The 21,267-nt window shown below is 35.0% G+C and overlaps 2 protein-coding genes across 2 annotated transcripts in view; one reads left to right on the top strand and one right to left on the bottom strand.

Annotated features, from left to right (window-relative positions):
• Positions 1-458: 458 nt before the first annotated feature.
• LOC140058163 (uncharacterized) lies at positions 459-2,582 on the bottom strand. Its single transcript, XM_072103723.1, has one exon. It carries the CDS (start codon positions 2,580-2,582, stop codon positions 459-461), a length of 2,124 nt encoding a protein of 707 aa, XP_071959824.1.
• Positions 2,583-6,171: 3,589 nt separating this feature from the next.
• The window catches only part of LOC140059052 (uncharacterized), a 36,941-nt gene continuing 21,845 nt past the window's right edge, over positions 6,172-21,267 (top strand). Inside the window, exons 1-2 of the mRNA XM_072104868.1 lie at positions 6,172-6,336; positions 10,515-10,642. Of these exons, the coding sequence (XP_071960969.1) occupies positions 10,523-10,642 (120 nt within the window). The 5' untranslated portion in view covers positions 6,172-6,336; positions 10,515-10,522. The remainder of the gene's footprint in view (positions 6,337-10,514; positions 10,643-21,267) is intronic.

The following is a 21,267-nucleotide window of genomic DNA, read 5'->3' on the forward strand; positions in this document are numbered from 1 at the left end:
TGATGTCAAAGTTTTCAAAATATATACGTTTATATTTACACTTTTTGAACATTTTGTTAAAACATGACCATTCCATTTTGTGACCTTTGACATATAGGGCCTATGGCATGACGTTTATATATCTACGTAACTGCAAATCAGAGACTTGATATTGTTGTCAAAGTGTTCAGAACATACATATTTATATTTACTGTTTTTGACTAACGCAGTCAAAAGCTTTTTGGATGTCAATAAGTAAGATACCAGTAAATTTCCCTTTCGCTGTTTGAGTTTTAATGAAGTCTGTCAAGTGAATTAAACAGTGATCTGTTGAAAAGGACTGTCTGAAACCAGACTGAAAACGATATAAAAGCTTGTTCCTTTCCAAAAACTCATTTAATTGTGAGTGAACAATCTTTTCTACAATTTTTGACACCACAGACAGTATACTGACAGGCCTATAGTTAGCAGTTTCAAGATTACTTTTTTTTCTTGTAAATTGGTCGAACACGAGCCAATTTCATCTCATTTGGAAAACATTCCGTTTCAAATGAGAAATTGATAATCCGTGTTATGGGAGTTGCAATAATTTCGGACGCATCCCTTAAAAAACGTGCGGGTATGCCATCTAGACCTGTACTTTTATTTATACTGAGACCCAAGATCTCCTTTTTAACTATATCGTTGTTTACAGGTTGCAAGGAAAATTTGTCAGTACCGTCATAGTATTTTTTAAAATTCTCAGAATTTACATCAAATTCGTATGACCTTTGCGGGAGCTTTCTTACCAGATCTGATGCTACGTTTGTAAAAAACGAGTTAAAGTGACTGGCAATAATGTTTGGCTTACTACATAGTTTGTCATTTATTTTAAGAGTAATCGAAGCAGTTTCATTTTGTTTATTTTGATACCCAAGATCTTTTATAACCTTCCATAACTTTTTAGGGTTATGTCGATTTGTATTGATCTTGTCAATAAAATGAGTCTGCTTTGCTTCTTTTATATTTCTTTGTACCTGATTTCTAAGTTTACAGTATTCAGTACGATATAATAAATTACGAGTTCTTTTGAATTTTTTAAGATAAATATCCCTGGCCTTAATAATTTTGAGTATGTCAGGTGTCATCCACGGCTGAGAAGAGTGTCTAATTCTGACTTCTTTTACAAGAGCAACTTTATCCAAAACATTTGTGAAATTTACACAAAAGGCTTGCCACGAACAATCAACGGTTTCTGCCTTGAGAACATTGTCCCAATCAGTCTCTTGAAGAAGACGTATAAACTTTTCTCTATTGTAGTTTTTAGTTGATCTAATCTTCACCTTTTTATGCGTGTGGTGTTTTTGTTGCTGTGTGTGACGAGTGGCATATATAGGAAAGTGATCACTGAAGCCTATAGATAGCACTCCGAATTTGTTTAGTTTGTCCGAAGAGTTGGTGATAATATGATCAAGACAAGATTCGCAGGAATCACAGATGCGTGTGGGTTCGCTCATAATTTGAGACATTCCACTGATGTGCAGAGTCTGTTGGAATTTGATATAGTTGCTATCCTTTTTCAAGCTACACATGTTTGTATCTCCGAAAATGTAGATCTCTGAGTTTCTCGGTAGTTGTTCCATAATGTCATCCATTCCATCAATAAATTCACCATGACGTTGTTTTGGTGGCCGATAACAGACTCCAACGATAATAGGCCTTGTTCTTGGGAGATGTACTTCAAACCATAGTGCCTGAATGTTGGCATTGTCACAGTCAGACCGCATAGTAACAGCCAGGGTAGACTTGAAGTACAGACATATTCCACCACCTGCTCTGGCACGGTCTTGACGATATAGTTGGAAGTCTGGGATGTGTATTTCATTATCGGTAATGGAACTGTCAAGGTGCGTTTCAGTGACAGCAATGACTGCCACTTTGGTTCCACCAACAAGTGTTCTAAGTTCAGATATTTTGGGTAGTAGAGACCGCGCATTAACATGAAGAAAATGCATGCCTTTTCCTTTCAGTACCTCTGCAGGATCAATGATAGAGTCCGAATTACTGCTGGAATCGTTGTTGATTCCACATACTAGTGGATCCAAGTTGAGCAATGCATCGTTTTCATTTGTATCCGAAGAGATACTAAAGAATAAATCATTCAGTTTTGGGAGTGCACAAAGATGGCAGCACCAGTCAGAAGACCTATTTTTTAAGAATGTTCTAAACCTATGAGGATTAATGTAGACACAACTAGCATGGAAATTCCTAGAACAATTAAAGCATTTAAGTTGTTGTCGGTTTTTTGCAATCTTTCTTTCACAAACATGACAATGAATCGGAGGTGTATTTCGATTTGTATTGTTATTATGATTCATGTTTGATTCTGGTCCAGGATTAGAGTGGACATCCCCACATTCGGTCAAGTCAATATTATAAGTGGAGATTGAATTGTGATCATATTGTACTCTACTTTTTGAGAACTTGCACTTTTTGTAAGGATGTCCCAAGAGTTTGATGTTACTATGGAGTTGTAAATACCTGGGAATATCAGACACAGTATGTTCAGTAACGTGAAAGAGTGCAAACAACCAGAACAACAAGGGGATGGTAATTCTACGCATAGTGCAAAAAAAAACAAAAAACTTACAGGCCTAAGTATATCTTACTATGTAATAATTACAGCCTAATTTGCCTAATACTAAATTACCAAAAAAAGAAGAATAAGACAATAAAAAACTGCAAATAAAACAAAAATAAGTAAAAAACAGAAGAAGTAACACTAGCTAGCCTAACAGCTTAGGCAGATACTAGTGAAATTGGTATGGTCTAGACTCACTAAAGGCCTATGACCTCTCCAATGTTACAACCACTGTGAGACACGAAAGTGGCCTAGAAAAAAAGGTAAAACAAAAACACCTTAATTTTACTAACATTTAGGGCTATCACACTAATTACTAGAACAAACCTTACTAAGGATAAATCTGATAAGTATGGAGATAGAAAGTACTCAAAAACTAAGAAATTTTCAGATAGTATAGACCTACTATAGAAGATTGACTGTGAAGCCAACTTGCACGAGTCCATGTATATGAGACTCTTGTGGTCAACATAGTCAAAAGCTTTTTTAAAATTAGTTACCACTACAGTACTTTCACTTGTTTCTTATATCTATAGAGAACATCCATAAGCTTAACAAGATAAGATTAGTAGATATCCCTTTACGATTACCATACTGGTTGTGGTCAAGGTTAGGATTCATGTAATTTAACAACAATTTAGACATGAAACTTTCTGCAATTTTTGCAAAGTAGTCAGTGAGGGAAATTGGTCTAAGTTTATCCCAAGTCGCATGATTAGTTTTAGGAATAGGGATAACCATGGTCCTTTTCCATTGGGAGGGGACAACACCATTACCAAGGACTGATTTATGATTGCAGTCAAAGGTTGGCTAATTTCATATGCAAATTCCTTAATTAATTTGGTAGGCAAACCATCAGGGCCAGATGCTTTCTTGGTCTTAATATTTTTAAGTGCATTATAAACTTTATAATTTTGGACAACTGGGTCTGGGTTAGGATCCGGACAAAAGGCCGGGAGTTCCTCCCTTACAAGGGGTCGGACTTCATCGGTAATATTAACAAAATTATTATTGAGAAAGTAGCAACATCCTTAGAATTACTAATAAATATATATATTGTACTGTACATGCCATCCAGAAGTCTGTAAGCTTCGCTCTGTAGCTGGTTCTATCGTGATGTATAAGTATGTTTCTCGCAGCTACGTCGTTGTGTAGAATAATTCCGCGTTTGTGTATTTCGTTGAGCGCAATGACAAAAACCTCTGATGTCTTTATAGAGATACATTCAAACGCGCTCAGGGACGGCTGTCCGGTTAGCAATACATCCAGGAATGTGATACTGGAAAGTGTAAAGGTATTTCCGATAAACTCCTGTACCATACAGCATAGTACGTCACCGTGGCGGAAGACGCCAAAGACGCGAGGAATAGAAGGAAGATCGTCTAAAAACGTCATGACTCGCGCTTCTACCGTCATCTTGCCCCATGCTTCATCAGGATTGCTGTAACTGTTAAAAAAAGCCGTCTTGACTGAGGTGATAGTGGCCTGGATAAAAAATATTGAATGTCATCAGGTCAACGCGACCAAAACTTCCCTGTCCAAGACGTACAGGATAACAAAGGTGGGAAACACTTAACTAACTAATAACCGAGCAGGCGGCAGAATTTCAGCAAGTTTTGTTGTAGCATCATCGTTAAGGACGGATTTGGGTGGTGAAGTGGTGGTATTAATTTTTGAAGAATGGGAAGAACCATTGCAGCTACTGGCAGGTGACAATGGCCATTCTGATGACAACGATGATGGCACACTACAAAGACGTTTCCTTTCTGGTATCTCACCACCGGGTGATAACTCTGATGTTGGTTGTCTGATGCGCTGGATAGGAGCGATAGACGATGAAGATGATGACGACAACGAGTTATAAACACGTTTCCTTGGGAATCACTTCTCCGGGTGATAGACCTGGTGGCGTGGTAAGTATCTGTCCAGGAGAAAGCACGACTTTTGAAGATGACGATGTGGATGACATTGGCCAGAGAGACGAATGTGATCTTGGTAACTTTGATAGAGACTTTGATGATGGCTGTTGTACTGATACGTGTACCCCTGACAGCGATGCCGACACTGCGCCCGCTGATAGAGATGGTGATGATGATAACGATGGCGACGATGACGAACTTAAGTTGCTATCCGATGATTCGTCACAACATATTTTATATAAAGTAAATAATCAATGGTCGGAGGAAATCGTCACTATGTATGTGAAATTAAAGTCGAGGCCTAATCTCGAAAAGTTCTTAAGCCTATACTTGATAAAACAAATTTCAATGGTGCTGCCAGTCTTGTTTTTTTATGATATTGCCAATTCTGATCTTTGGTGTATCCCGTTGCATTGGCTCCGTGTCTGGTCTTTCGTGGACCGTCCCGTGCTTTGTTTTCTTTTTTTGCATATTATGGTACAGCATATTTAATAAAGACATAATAAATGTTAGTTTGAATAATTGTAACAAATGTAAAAAAGTATTGTTCACCAAAACATGAACAATGAATAGGCTATTTTACAGTCGAATAAACAACCAAAAGTCTTAAAATTCAAAGCAATTCGTAAAATATTTTGTTTGCGAAATATGCTTAAACATTTGTAGAGCCGCATATCGTAACAAACCCAAAATAAAAACATCCTTAATCAACGCAATTTGTATTATTTTTGTTGGTTTACCCAAATCGGATGAAATAATGAAGTTTTCACCAGTCGAGTTCAAATTACCTCTTCCATTCTTCGACCATAACAACATAAAGTTCTCACTCTATGCCAATATTATTTTCAAAGAATTATACGGTAGTAGAATTTGTCTAATTTTAAAATGTTTAGAATATAGGCCTAGTTTGACAACATTTTGCAGAAAATCGTAGTATGCTTTAGGCCTATCATTTCAAAGTGTTGCCGGAAAGAAAAAAACAAGAATTTTCTAGATGCAAAACGCTGTGTCAGTGGTATCTCCTCAATTCAATTTTGCAGCATTTACCAAGCCCGCATTAATAAGACAAAAAATATCGTGATAAAAAAAGGTGCGCTGATTTTAAAAGATTTTGTGTTGATTTTTACGTTTGTGTTAATTTTACGATTTGCAGCTACACGTTTGAAGCATATTTGATAATGTTTACGTTGCAGTTCAGCTACGGATCATACAACTCGCTTGTGATTGGTCAACTCGCTTGCGAATTACGCCGATGTAAGAGCAATACGTAGTGAATTGACCAATAAAACGATGGATTATTCGATTTAAACAACTTTTTGCTTGAAGGGCCAGGTAAACCATGCGCGCTTCTGGCTACTTAGACGGATGGATATTTTTTATCGATGTTCAGACGGTTTGCGCTCTTCACTCCATTTCCACGCACAATCCAGAATCCCTCCCACAAGAAACAGAACAACGGACAGCTTACAAACGGATCTGATAATGTGTCTACTGTCACCTTTCATGTAGGCCTACTTATATTGATATTAGAGCAAAAGAAGAGAGATAAAAAGATTGACTTTGTATTGTGCAATGATTATAATAGCAATAGATTGTTCCAGTTGAATAAACAAGGTACTGGCTTTATTAGTCATTACTGAGTAGTCAGTTACCAGTGATATTGTGGTAGGGTTGTAAACCACCAACGTCTCCATGATTGTATAGTTACTTGTGCCACACACCAAACAGAACGCGAGTACACACAACACGATTGATGTCTTGTTCATAGTCAGTTCTGACTAGAAAGTTAGGACCATACAATGAATGCCTGATCTTTTGGTAAGCTTATTGCTTGTGTTTTTAAAGTACGTCTGAGTCTGACTTTGAAGGTAAAGTCAATTGCGCTGTATTGTGCTGTAGGCCTACTGTTTTCAATGGGTGTACGTACTTTATGTCATGACGCTCTCTGCCAAAGTGTCATGCTTTCAATGGTTTCAACTACTAGAATGACAAGTCTATCCATTCCATTCAATATACAAACTTTTAAACATTCTTATTAATGTATCCTGTCATGATTGTTTTTTTTTCATTTAATAATTTATTCATTAATAATGTGCAAATTCGATATATTGAGTTTAATGTAACAAATAAATTATAATTTTATAAAAATGCTTATCAGGTATAAATAAATAATGTTGAAATGCAAATTTTATTATTTTGAAATTCTAAATATAAAAAAAATCAAAAATGTATATGCCTCTATAGGGGTTTATGTGAATGGCATATCATTTCATTTAATTGGAGAATTATGGATCACATGACAACACATTCAATGAAAACTCCATCAACGCCATGAGACATCAAGAGTGCATCTTGATAAACTCCATCAACGCCATGAGACAATATTTTAATTTGGTGAAAGATTCAATATTCCGACCTCATGAAAATATTTGTACCATTGCATTTGTGTAATAGCAATATTTGTTATTAGGATTTGCACTGTGAAATATAATAAATGTTTATTCTGATTTCCAGCTTCTTTGTCCATATAGATGATCAACCCATATTGTTTACACAAGAACTTAAGTAATTGATTGGTTAATGTATAGTACATGATTTTTAGGATATAATGAGTCTCTACAAACTCAAGCTGACAGTTGACTAATAATGCACTTTGTGCAAAAAAAAACTAATTAGTTTATTCCATCATACAAAATACAGTACTACTATAGTGCGGCCTTTGGTTTTACATTTATGAAGGTATAAAAAGCTTATACTACAGATCATAATGAAAGACAATAAGTAGATGAATTGATATTTTCCTACAGAAAATAAAAGAAATCCAGATAATCATTTATTATTAGTCTTTAATGAAAATAACAGAGATGGATCCAGAAACACTAACATAATAGTTTAATAGTTATTTTAACTGTCAAAGGTCGAGTGTGCAACCCTGCTAGATCTGCCCTGAATAGTATTATCACATATAAATCATCATCTAGAAAAATAATAAATTGCATACGATACAATGATCATGTTATTGTTCTTCTGACCATCATACATTCCAATAATTATCGATCTATAGTTTCCCCTATGTTTCATAATTTTTAGGATTTTATTTTTGTTACCAGGAGCGGATGCAGAGGTGTTGCCCAAGTTGCCCGGGAAACACCCTTCATTTCATACTAAATGTTTCTTCTGCCACTAAATTAAAATTTAGATCCCATTTCTTCATAATAATAACCATTAACGTTAGAAGCCCAGGGTTGAAAGAGCCTATATGTAAATTGACAAACAGCAGCGTGTGTGTTATAAGAAGGTACGAAAGGCCACTATACACACTGTTCGTGGAAAACCTTGTCATATTGGTTGTGATTTGTCCATAATTATTGCATTTTTCCAGGAATTCTGCATCGTTTAAGTATGGTATCTCCGTAGTAGGCCTACCCTATTTATCTTCATTTTATGTCCGTAATATTATACCGAATTTCACAGTGTTTAATTGCTTTTTTATGCAAATTTCGACCTGTAGTGCTGTTTAAGCAACACTGTTGAACAGTTTAATAAAAATTTATTATAATTACCAGAATTTATTAGTGTACCGAAAGTACCTTGGTCAGGATTTTGAGAAAAGTTACGCGTGTTTTACCGGCGGAAAAAATAGGCTGGATACGATGGTATTGCTGTTTGGTAGCCCAATATACAGTGTCATTTCCAGCAAACTAGAGGTGCCATTTATCATGAATTTTACGTGCAAGAGTACCATGTCCGGCCATCTGGGGGTGTCATTTAACAAAATTTGCTTCGCCAAGGCCCCACCATGGGGGTTTGTGGCGAAAAAACTTGGTATCGGCGGCCCTGGACTTGTGGGCAACCCCCTAAAAGTAGTTCTGCCACCGCCCCTGGTTAGATGACTTGAAAAAAGCACTTTCTTATCAGTAGGGAGATAGTTCAAAATTACACAGTGAAATCACTATTCTTTTGTACACAAATGTTGCAAATTGCTAGGCATTAAAAAAAAAACTATGAAACTAAACAATGTGGTAAAAAATGTTATCAGATGAAAAATAGGTATATATAACTTGAATTTTATGTTTTAGGTGTTTTTATTCAACTTCAAATGTTTTTAAAGGAATATAGCCCCCTTGCCTATGATTTATACAGAATACCAAATTATAACTAGAACAGCACTCCGAGAGTGCACACTTCCGCCTACTGTAAAATTAAAATTCTCCTATATCGAAAAAAATTTTATTTTTGTGTCTTAATGCTATCTGTGATTTGGCTAATTGTTGACTAACAATAGAATAACGGCAACAAAAATTGGGTGAATTTGAAAAAAAATATAAAAAAACCTGTACATTTAAAGCTCAGGTACAGGCATGAATTTTAAATTTAATATTTGGTTAATTGTACATAAATTAATATTTGTAACAGAAATTGAGACGAAAAAACATGAATTTCACTTAATATGGTCAAATACAAAATTTGGCAAAATTCTTCCATAAAAACCAGGAATATTTTTTTTCAGTAGTTAGGTAGTTAACCTAATGTAATAACATGTCTGGTGACTCCCTAGACGGTGAAAAAAGACGGTGGATATACGGTGGATAATTTTTGCTATAGCATGAAAATAAAAATCTGAAGTTGAATAAAAATATCAGAAATGTAATATTCAAGTTATATTACCTATATTTAGTCATCTGATAACATTTTTTACCACACCGTTTATTTTTCATAGCTTTTTAAAATGCCTCTCTATTTACAAAATGTGTGTACAAACGAATAGAGATTTTACTGTGTAATTTGAACTATCCCCCCACTGATAAGAAAATGTTTATTTTCAACAAACTTGTGTAACACAAATAAAATCCCAAAAATTATGAAACATAGGGGAAACTATAGATCGATAATTATTGGAATGTATGATCAATAGAAATATTTTGCCCGCATCTGGCCTTTTTAAAGACACCTTCCCTACAATTTGTGACGTTTTGTAAAAATACATATATATCTTTAAAAACATTAAACCAGGTCATTCCTTGTCTTAAATGTACGTTTTATGGTAAATTATGATAAAAAGTGAGAAACAATGCACTACCTAAGTAGCTCGCGGCGACTGACCTCTCGTGGACGGTCTTTAGGCCTAGCCGAGCTAGGCTTAGTTTTGTAGGCCTAGCTGGTAAACATCGGTAACGTACGAACATCGTATGCTAGCTATATACCTAGCCTGACGTTGTATAGTTGCTGCATTAATTGTCTTTCTATTTTTGCCAGACTCCGTTAATACAAATTGGGGAAAACCCGGTATTTTCGCTGAAAAGTTAGGAGTCTTTCATTTGTTTTGGCCTCACGATCGATCGAAAAGTGGGTGAATTACAGAAGAAAAACAGAAATATCAATCCGCGCGCAATGCATTTTGGGATTTATAGCGGGCCGCTATAATTATTAGAATCAACTTATTTTTCACATTTTTAACCATTTAAAGATGAAAAAAGTTATCGCAATAGGACCAATAGTATTATTTTTACATTAAATATAGTTTGTGATCTTAAAATAGATCTAAAAAACGTAGGGAAGGTGTCTTTAATCAAATTATGTTTTAAATTACAAATCACAAATTATAACTTTTGCCTCGAAGTAGTTCTCGAAAATACAATTTGAATTTACTTGTTACTTAAAGACTGATCAACGGCTTTTGAAAATTGTCTCCTATCTTTGAACACTAGCAGGTCTGAAATTAATACTAAAAAGTGGTCAAGAATCGGGACCCTGGTCCGGATTGCCTCCAAAATTTAATGGAATGGTCCTTGGCCACATATCTATCTGTATTTTTTATTTTGGTAAAGATCGTGCAATAAATTTTTGAGTAATCCTGCTAACAAACAAACAGACAAACAAACAGACACATGAGATCGACTACTTATACGGTACCTTCTTGGCGGAGGTAAATTATGGTATATTAAAATAAAGAATATTAATTAAAATCACGTATAATTACATATTTTCCTTTTTAGTGCAAAATATGGCTACTGTGATCCCTGCTTTGTGTAGACTTCAGTGCTGTTTATTTCTGTGTGTTTACGCAACAGTGGTTTACGCATTTACAGAACCATCACAATGCTCATCTGTCTGTTCTTTCATAGTAAGTACTATTCACTATACTTTTCTTATTGATGTATTGTATTGTTAGAAATCATTTTAATTTGGATAAGAAACATATCTCTAGTTTATAACAAAGTAAAGTGCGTTGGCCTGTAGATAGCATGTCACCAACTCATTAACTTGTGATTTCAGTGGGACGTATATATTCTGCCACTTTCTAAAGAACTGCACCAGGCATTTAAATTTTTACTGGCTATTCATGTAACAATTTTGTTTAATTGTCCCGGTTTTTGCTGCCAAATAAATACCGTATAAAATACGGTAATTTTTAAATACTTCTTAACGGTATATTCTTGGCAGCATAAATAGCACACACAAAAATTTGTGGACGGTATTTATCAATTTTTTTTACAGTAAAAAACTGAATTCCCCTTTTATGGTTAGGGTCTGTTTATTCAATACAGTTTTTCTGCATTCGCAGCAGACAAACCACAAATTAAAAAAAATGATTTGGGAGCAGAGAATTTAGCAGAAATACGGTCGACCTAAAAATTATATTATATACGGTTTATCCAGCATTATGGAGCAGAAACAGGCCCTAAGAAAACAAATATTATACAGGTATTGACTGCTTAGAGGTTAAATATATATTTTCTCGAACAATATATCATTCCCAAGGGGTTGTAAAATCTTATATTTTACCGATATAAAAGGCGATTAATATATTTTGGACCATTTTCATAATATTGAGTACTTCTCTATTTTAAGACACTATAAAATGTGGACCTTACTGCTTGGTCGGGTGTAGCTAGGCCTGTGTAATAAGCCTGCCTAGTTAGGCGTTGCATTCACCTTACCTTGCGAATAATAATATACAGATATATTGTTTGAAGGTTTGCATGGCGAAATCAAATCCCACGTGTACTGTATTTAAGTTCTGAAAATAACTGTTGAGTTTCTCGACAGATAATTACTAATTAATGATTCCTTGGCAATAAAATATTCACTTCTAGTGAGGACTAATAACAAATGAGGATGCTATGTATGCATTGTTTAAATAGTTTAGTTGATTAATTTCTTCAAGCAAGTTGCGTGGCGCACTGCGGGTAAAATGTTGTCTTGTGATGGTGTGGACAAATCTTCAGTAGATGATTTTTGTTTATTTGAAAATTACACAGTGAGTCAATATCATCGTATAGGATACATACGATTTTGCAGAGGTAGTCATGTGATGCAGTTTCAACCAATCACGTTCACGTATTTACATAGGCTATGTAATATAATGTTATGACGAAAGAGGCTCGATTTTCCTCCACTGAACTAGAAACTTAACAATGTTCAGTTCATTGTACTAATGATGCCATTTTTTAAGGATGAACATTGCACTTCAAATCCATTTGAAAAACATGCAGAAATTATAATATGAAAATGACAGTAATGTTTCCTTTCAATTATAGCTGCTTGCCTTCATTACTTTAACAAATTAATTGTAAACAATGATAGATAAATTTAATCAAAATTAATCTGTTGTGGCATTCTTCAATTACTGTTGAAATTCATGTTAATTGAACATTGTCTGAAATCCACATTTATCACTTTGTGTTCATTTATGAAAAATAGACATCCAACAAGGAATTGTTTAGACGTATCTCTGCTTTCACGTCAATTGGGTTTCTAAATTGGCATATATAACAAATGTTTACCTCCTATCCTAGATTTCATACACAATCAGCACAATATATTTTATTTATTTAATCTGTTAGGCATATGCTTGGAAATTGGCAACCATTGCCATCATTTTTCATTTTGATGGCATTGTTAATACAAAATTGGTTTCAATGTATTTGTCCATTATTCAAAAATGGAAAAAAGTAAAAATACATTAAATCAACATGGTATGGTTATGTAGTTACTAATTACATATTTGCTGGTTTGATCCTATTTTATCAATTTCTATAATACACATTTAGAACTACAATGTCTGTTATAAGGTTACAGTACAGTACATAGATTGCTGCTACTATGTGACAGGCAGAGGTTACAGTACAGTACATAGATTGCTGCTACTATGTGACAGGCAGAGGTTACAGTACAGTACATAGATTGCTGCTACTATGTGACAGGCAGAGGTTACAGTACAGTACATAGATTGCTGCTACTATGTGACAGGCAGAGGTTACAGTACAGTACATAGATTGCTGCTACTATGTGACAGGCAGAGGTTACAGTACAGTACATAGATTGCTGCTACTATGTGACAGGCAGAGGCAGTATGCTGGGGAGGATCCAGAGGGGGGGGGGGGGGGGGTCCACGGGGTCCGGACCCTCCCTAAATTTTAAGGGTGCCCTTTTTTTAGAGGTTCAATGTTTTATTCGTGTGACATATTTGTGTGTATATTAGTATGCACAGAGTAGGCTACACTAACCCCAAAAATAAAAACAGAAATTTATCACAATGAGCGCGATGTTAAGTTACGGCGGCCGATCAAAGAGCATCGTGAGAGGTGGTGACGCGTGATGATCTCTACTTAAACTTCTAAAAATAGATCGTTTCACATACTACAGAGGGCGCATGTAAACTTTTTACGATTCAACTCCGCGTACGTTACCATGCGCGCTATGTCATTGACGCGATTATTTGTCCATTGGTAAACACATTTTTATGTATTATTATTCTAAAAATAATTGAACTGTAAACATAATTCTTTTGAGTATTTGTTTATTTACATATCATTCCATCAGATCAACTATTTTTTATTTCCATTACATCCAACCAACATGTAAAAAATGTAGTTAAAATATCGTACTATCTAGCGCGTACGACCATACGCGGTAGATTGTTTACTCAAAAATCATCGAAATTACACTATTCAACCTTGTTTTTGTAGTTGAGCCTCTCATGACCTGGGATTTGTTTGTCTTCCTACGGCAAGATAATATAGTTCTACAAGCCATGTGCTTTTTTCTCTGAGAAATATTTATTATAAGTGCCAAAAAAATGTTTTTTTCTCGATATGAAGCCTTTATTATTCAAATCTTTAAGTGAAAATGACGTGAGGCTCAACTACAAAACCACCATTTTGTGATATGATGTCATCGTAAGCCAATCAAAGCTGAGCTTTCCCGCGATTGGCAGCGCTCACAGTTGAATGATTTTGGATTCTGGCTATTTGATTGGTGGACGCGAATCACCCACAGCGGAATGTTTTCTCTCGCGTGTACCAAGAAGTCACGTGATCACTCTGTACTGAACGTACTACACAAATTTAGAGCAATGAATTTGTACGAATTCCGTTAAATAAACAACTCTATATATTTTATAAACATTTAATAACATATTTTATTGATATTTCCAATGTTGATATATAAAAGAAATTACTATAAAACGTAATTATATGTAATTATTTTTGCGAAAAATGGCGCAATTTGTTTACAACGTTCGTGGCTAAAAACGATCATTTTCTGCAATGTTTTAGACCCTATATTTCGAAAACTATAAGTCAGATTTTTGTAATTCTTTCTTTATTGGAATATTGAAACAAAATACCAACAGATAATGTTTAAATTGGTTGAAAAATAACAACTTTTAATTTTGCATCGTTATCCCTGCTAATAAGTGTCATTTCCGGCGAACTAGAAAGGTGCCATTTATCATGGATTTTGTGTGCGAGAGTGCCATTTCCGGCCATCTAAGTGTGTCCTGTGTCCTGTAACAAAATTCGCTTCGCCACAACCCCCACCATGGGGGGGGGGGGGGGGCTGTGGCTCAAATACTCAATATCTGATGTGCCCTTTTTATCGGCGGACCCCCCTCTCAAAAATGTCTCAAACCGCCCCAGAGTATGTATGACATTTGAAAAAGTTGAACAAATGACTATTTTGTGATTATCCATGTTGAATATTTTAACACATTATAAAAATATATTTGTAAATTTTAAGGAAGTACAGATTGTTTTCATTAGTAAAATAGTTAATATTCCAAATTCAGAGAATTTCATATTTTGCTGGCAATACTTTTGAATTTCAATAACTATTAAAAAACTAGAATTTAATTCGTCACTTTGACGAATTATAGGTGATCATTTTTATCATTTTAATCAAATTAACATTTTTTAAACATGCATGTACGTTAACATACGATCGTTAAAAGTTGATGTACGCCATTCTATGACATGATGCATATACACTTATAGTGCTGAGTTCTACCTATTATGTGTCATACAATATGTACAGTATATACTGTATATCTATATACAGTGTAGCATAGGTGAAATTACGGGACTCATATCGTGTTCTAATTTTTTGGTATGATGGAATTTTCAAAATAAACTCGAAGATGACAATTTCAAAAGATAATGAATTGAGCAAATAAATATAAGGATTGGAAGAAAATTTGACACGTAGAAGCGCAATGCGCGGTCTTTGAAATTTGTATAACTTTGAATAAAGAAATTTAAAAACTACTTTTTAACTTCAACTGGCCATATGATAACATCACAACATCCGACAGGCTTAATTTTAATATGAATTTATATCTAAATTTCATCAGCTTTCATAATAAGTTATAATCTTCAAGGTCACCTTTAATTCTGAAGAGCTATAAGATATTCAAATGTATGGTGTAGCTGAAATTACACGACCTAGGTTATTCAAGTTTTTACGCGTGATGACGTCATCAAAATAAAAATGTTGACAACTCATTAGAAGAATAATTAATTGAGCAAGCACATACTAAAAGTTGTGTGCGAAAATCGGGCTCAAATAACGGAGATGCGCTCTATTGAATGTGATAACCCACACAAAAAGATAAAAATTCCTAATTTTTAAATTCAAGTGGCCATTTGATGACGTCATACCATTTTGTACGTCTAATGTGTATATACATTTGTATCTACAACTTATTGGCTTCCATAATAAGTTAAAAAAATTGGGGGTCATCTCCCATTCTGAAGAGTTATATTCATTTTAAAAAGTCCTTATTTTTTACCATTTTTAGCACTTTTGTACAATTAGTGTGCGCATTTTGTCATTTTTAACGTGCTCGTATAGCGTTATTTTAAGTCGGAATGGACTCAAAATTGGTGAATGTATTAAGGATTGTGAGTAGAATGTGATTTATACATCAAATTTTATTTTTTACGCATTTTAAGAATCGTGCGCACAAAAACGCATTTTTGCGCAGTAATTTTTTGAAACGCGCAAATGGCCTAATTCATGCTCTAAATTGATCAAAACCTAATTTTGCGCGTTTTAAATTTTTAAAGCGCGATTTCACGTGCATGACCTTGAAACGCGCAACTTTTTATTTGCTAATATTTTTACCCTTGACCTGAAGTTTACCTGTAGTGAATTTCATTAATATGTCACAATGAATTATGGAGATATGATTGATAATGTGATTTCACAAAATGGCGTATAAATGACGTCACGGATGAGTGATCACGCTGGAAAGCTCATTAGGATTAAGTTACCGTATATTATTTGAAAGATATTCTGAAATTTTGGTAATCATTGACATTAAACTTTTTGAGATAATTGTTACACAAAATAGTGTACAGAAACAATAAAAAGAAAAAAAATAATAATAATAAAGATTTCATACAATAACAATAGGTGATCATTTTATTCTAAATGATCACCTAAATAACAGGATAGATTAAAGTTCATCATCACAAAGAGCAATGTTTGTTTTACTTGGTAGCTTTGTATTTACACAGGTTTCAAAAGCACTAATTTGAAACTCATGGATTTCTGTGATAGTTTTATTTAGCATAAATGGTTGAACAAGCTTAATCAATGTGTTGAGGTTTTTCTGGTGGTTATTCTATTCTACGGACAAGTAAAAACATAACACCAGATTATAATTAATAAAAATATATATTTATACTGGGTAACCAGCTCCTCAGTCAAAGACTGGTCTCCCAGTTATGATCAGTGGCTGTGATGTACTAATACACCGGGGTAACCCCCTACTCGTCTCGAAAGATGTACTAGGTTCTTTAAAGTGCACACGAGCTAGATGTGAAGACTCATTCTACCACCAGAACTGTAGTGTCTGGATTGGGAGACTAAAGGAAGCGAGGCATTATGGGTTAAGGGAGATCGATAAAACCTCATGGTTGGTAATCTGTATGTATACGTTGTACACAATGAAAGATGCAATAAATATACACAAGATATAATAAGAACCATGGAATGAGTGAGCCTCGAACCCCTGCCGATGTTTATGGCTACGTAATTACGGTTCCACACTGTCTTTACCGCTCGGACACTCACTCACTTCAAACTGGGCATTTGAATCAACCTTGTCTTTAAAGTCATTATTGAGCTGTAGTCCTACAGCATATAACTGACAGCATCTCTGGTGAAGTTTAGTTGTAAACTTAATGTGCTTTTAGTGTGAAATCAGAGTTCAAAAGTTGAATTGAGATTGGGTATTTTTTATGTGAAAGCAGTAAAGTTGAGAGAAAATTAAAAAAACACATTTGGAGAAATTATATACAAAATTTAAAAATCAGGTTCCATAAACATGACTTCAACTCAGGCCCGTATCCAGGGGGGGTGCGTTGGGTGCAGACGCACCCCCCCAAGTCCCAAAAGGTCCACTATTTCCTCGGTTGGTATTTTTTCTTGTCTTGTTTAACTAAAGACAATATCATTATATATATACAAAATTTACATTATCAATGGTATACAAACAAAAATATGCTAATATAAAATGAAAAAATACCGGTAATTAAATTACGGAATCTGAACTGACTACAAACTCGATGTAAAACATGCGCAGTCGATCATGTGACGACAAGCAATAGCTTAGCGCTTCATGTACGCGGTACGCGGTAAAGTGTTTGCTGGAGAAATACAGACAACTTAACCGGCGGTAAAGACGTGTCTGGAAAAATACAGACACTATCGAATACGGCGCCTAACCAACTCAGACAGCGTCGTCGGGGAGCCTAGCCCCGTTCGCGTTCACTTCATATAGCTTCAGCGCCTAGAAAACCACGACGTTCCATTGACCGTGAGAGTACGTCAGAGGGCTAATATGCACTTTTATGCATTCATTATTGCCAGCGATCTAACTTACTACTAAAAATTGGCTAGGTACGCACTTGTCTGGCGGTATCCCTTTGTACGAATCGTTCAACGTTGGGTCGAGACGCGTGATATCAAGTTTCATCCAGGGACCAAAATGTGTAATGTAGTTATTTTCCAGACGAAGTTTACCGACGGTTACCGAAGGGAACACGTGTACTTTTTGTCGGGGAATATAATATACAGTAAAAAGCGTTCGTGTTCACTTCGTAGCTAGCTTCAGCGCCTAGAAAACCGCGACGTTTCATTGACCGTGAGAGTACGTCAGAGTGATATTATGCACTTTATATGCATTCATTATTGCCAGCGATCTAACTTACTACTAAACAATAGCTAGGTACGCACTTGTCTGGCGGTATCCCTTTGTACGAATCGTTCAACGTTGGGTCGAGACGCGTGATATCAAGTTTCATCCAGGGACCAAAATGTGTAATGTGTTATTTTCCAGGCGAAGTTTACCGACGGTTACGTCGTGTACTGCGTCGACGTACGCTACACTACAGCAAAAACGAATTATGTTAATTGTTCGTTTGTTCACCAATTTTTTAATTTACAAGTAACCTTCTGTACCGTGAGGCATCTAAAATAAATTTTTCATCCATTACTAAACAAAAAAACATGCCATTTTCGCTTAGCCAACATTATAGCTATAGTTATTACATTTTCAATATCCTGTATGTCATGAATTTCTCACCACTCGGAAGTCCAGATGGTACGCATGCATACACCTGGGAGGAATAAACTTTTTTCCCCGACTGAAAAAGGTCTACGCTTGCGTTTTTTAAGCCTCTAGGCCTGATGTTTCCAAAGTATAAAATGCAATTTTTTGAAGACCTGCAGCTCTAGTTTTAAACATTTTCTTATAGCTCAGCCCCAACAATAAAGCTGGTCATATTTCGAAGAACAAGAAGTACGGTACATTTTCCGGGACCTAACATCTCTATTTTTCAAACATTTCTTAGCTCAGTCACAACCCATGATAGGGACTTATATATTTTTTTTCATGTTTTGAAGTATAATAAGTCCAATTTCCGGGACCTCCAACTCTATTTTTCTAAATTTTCTTTGAACTTTTATTTTCTAAATTGAAAAATATGGATTGAAACAGTCATCGCGCATCGTTTTTTTGCACGCAGTATTTTATTTATGCATTATAAAAAATGGAAAAAATGGCTACCCTAAATCTGATTAAAAAGACCTCAAATGACGCTAGAACGCGTTGCCACCGGGGGCCCTTGGTGGCCCCTGGCCCTCAGCCTAGTGATGCTCGCTTCGCTCGCATAGCCCCCTCGTCGGGGAATGTAGCCCCCGCGTCGGGAAGGTCCTGGCGCCACCCCTGCTGAGTTGGCCTCATCATGAGAGCGTTAAGTTCTGGTGTCCATCTTTCAACTAGCCCAAGCCACAACAGAGAGTCTTACATCAGTCTTTAGAACATCAAATAACGCAAATTTTTCCAGGGCCTTCGGCCCCTGGACCCTGACCGGGGGCCCTTGGCGGCCCCCTGGCCCCCAGCCATTGTTGCTCGCTTCGCTCGCACCCCCCCATTATAAATGCTGCATACGGGCCTGCAACTGGTGTAATATTGAAATTCAATGACAGATTATGTGGCTGATTTGTGGATTTGACACCTGTACAAATAAGAATAATGTATTCTTTGTACATTCAGCTGTCTATAACACAATTATTATTAAAAATTCTCTACAAGTGTGATCAATACAAAACGTTTGTTCACACAGCAGGAAGTGTAACACAATTACAGTGGTTAAATGCCCGTTTACACTAGGAAAATGTAATAGATTGAAGAAGATTTTCTCTATTTAATTTAAGACAAAAGAAATTTAGTTCATAATTACATCTGATTAAATTTGAAAATAATTTTATCGAAGACTTTTCTAATTTCTTTGTTTTCATTATGAAAAATGTATCTTTTTTTCTTTTTTTTTTTTTTTTTTTTATTATTCTGGTTTATTAAAACGAAGACATGGCAGTACAAAACTGAATTGCATCCAGTAACATTAACATAAAAAATATATCAAAAACGAGCAAAATTTACACAAACATCCAATATAAAAATATATATATATATATATATATACAAAAATGCATTCAAAAAAATAAAGAATATACAATTACAAATTTACAAAGATATATATCAAAAACGAGCAAAATTTACACAACCATCCAATATAAAAATATATATATATACATAAATGCATTAAAAGAAATAAAGAATATAAATTACAAATTTAAAAACTGCGAGTAAAATTATTAATTATCCGTAGGCCTATCTATCAAAATTACGAATTTCATATATAAATATTATTGCACTATAGTTATGAATGGGAGTGTGGATTTCTTAAATCTCTCTGTTCTACATTTAATTTGGGATATTTATCTGTGGTTGTTTATCTTCGTTGTTTATCATCGTTGTATAAAATGGGCCTTAAGCTTGGTTTCCATATACCGATATAATGTGCTTAAATGTTGCTGATGCAACTCCTAAAAATCGGTAAGTTGAACAGGATTCAACTGTTACGGTTGTATCTCAGGCCAATCGCACATTAATTTGACATTACCAAAAATATTTAGAATATTGTGCACACATGGATACGTGCAATCATCGTTAGATGAAGCATGCTCAGATTAACAGATACGCGTTTTAGTATTTTTTTATATGTTTAGTGAGAATATAATACACACAGTACAATGTAGAACTGATGTCCTTGGAAGTTAAAAACTGAAGTAGGGACATTTCAATCATTGCATTACTATAAAAGGTACTTAGTTTAGATCAAAACCAGAAAGTATATTTGGTTTGTGTGAAGGACCTACTAGCACAATAACATAATTTCATAATTGCCTTTGTGATCAATAAATGGAAAGCTAAAGTATCAAGGATTTTATGAATTTTTTCTATAGGTTGGTATGCATTGTGTTTACTTGTAAACAATGAAGGTGTGTAGTTCCTCGTTCCTCTTCTGCATACTGTGCTGACATTACAGTATTCACAAGGAACTGATACTTTCTATTGGCATCAATAATTTTGATTTTATTTGTTGAACAGAAATTTACTCAATGGCATAACAAAAATATTTCCTGTTATAAGGAAACAAATTTCAACCAACACCACAAACAACAACACTACATGCCAAATAACAGCAACGCAACACCACTACCAGAACCAGCAGCAGCAACAACACCAAAGACAACACCAACAATGACACCAACAACGACACCAACGACATCATCATCACCAAAGCAACCCCAGCTACCAACACCCAACACTACTAATGCTAACACCACCAACACCAACCAAAATATTATACTAAGTGAAGTATATATAGTAAAATATACTGGCAGTATCCTAAAGCCAACAAAAAAATGGATAACTAAAAGTGTTTACTGTATTATTGTCTTTGTGTTATTCAATCATTGCAGGTGGTTGACGCTATATCTGCTCTTCAAGGTGATGATACAAAGACACTAAAATTGTTTAGGCACTAACTAAAAGTAGCAAGTAAAGCTAATATAGAATATTGTAATTAATAATACACCTGACATTATTCAAAT

The sequence above is a fragment of the Antedon mediterranea genome, chromosome 9 (assembly GCF_964355755.1).
Source record: "Antedon mediterranea chromosome 9, ecAntMedi1.1, whole genome shotgun sequence".
Classification (NCBI taxonomy): domain Eukaryota; kingdom Metazoa; phylum Echinodermata; class Crinoidea; order Comatulida; family Antedonidae; genus Antedon; species Antedon mediterranea.

Coding starts and splice junctions, on each gene's coding strand:
- LOC140058163 (XM_072103723.1), bottom strand. CDS start 2,582: ATGCGTAGAATTACCATCCCCTTGTTGTTCTGGTTGTTTGCACTCTTT.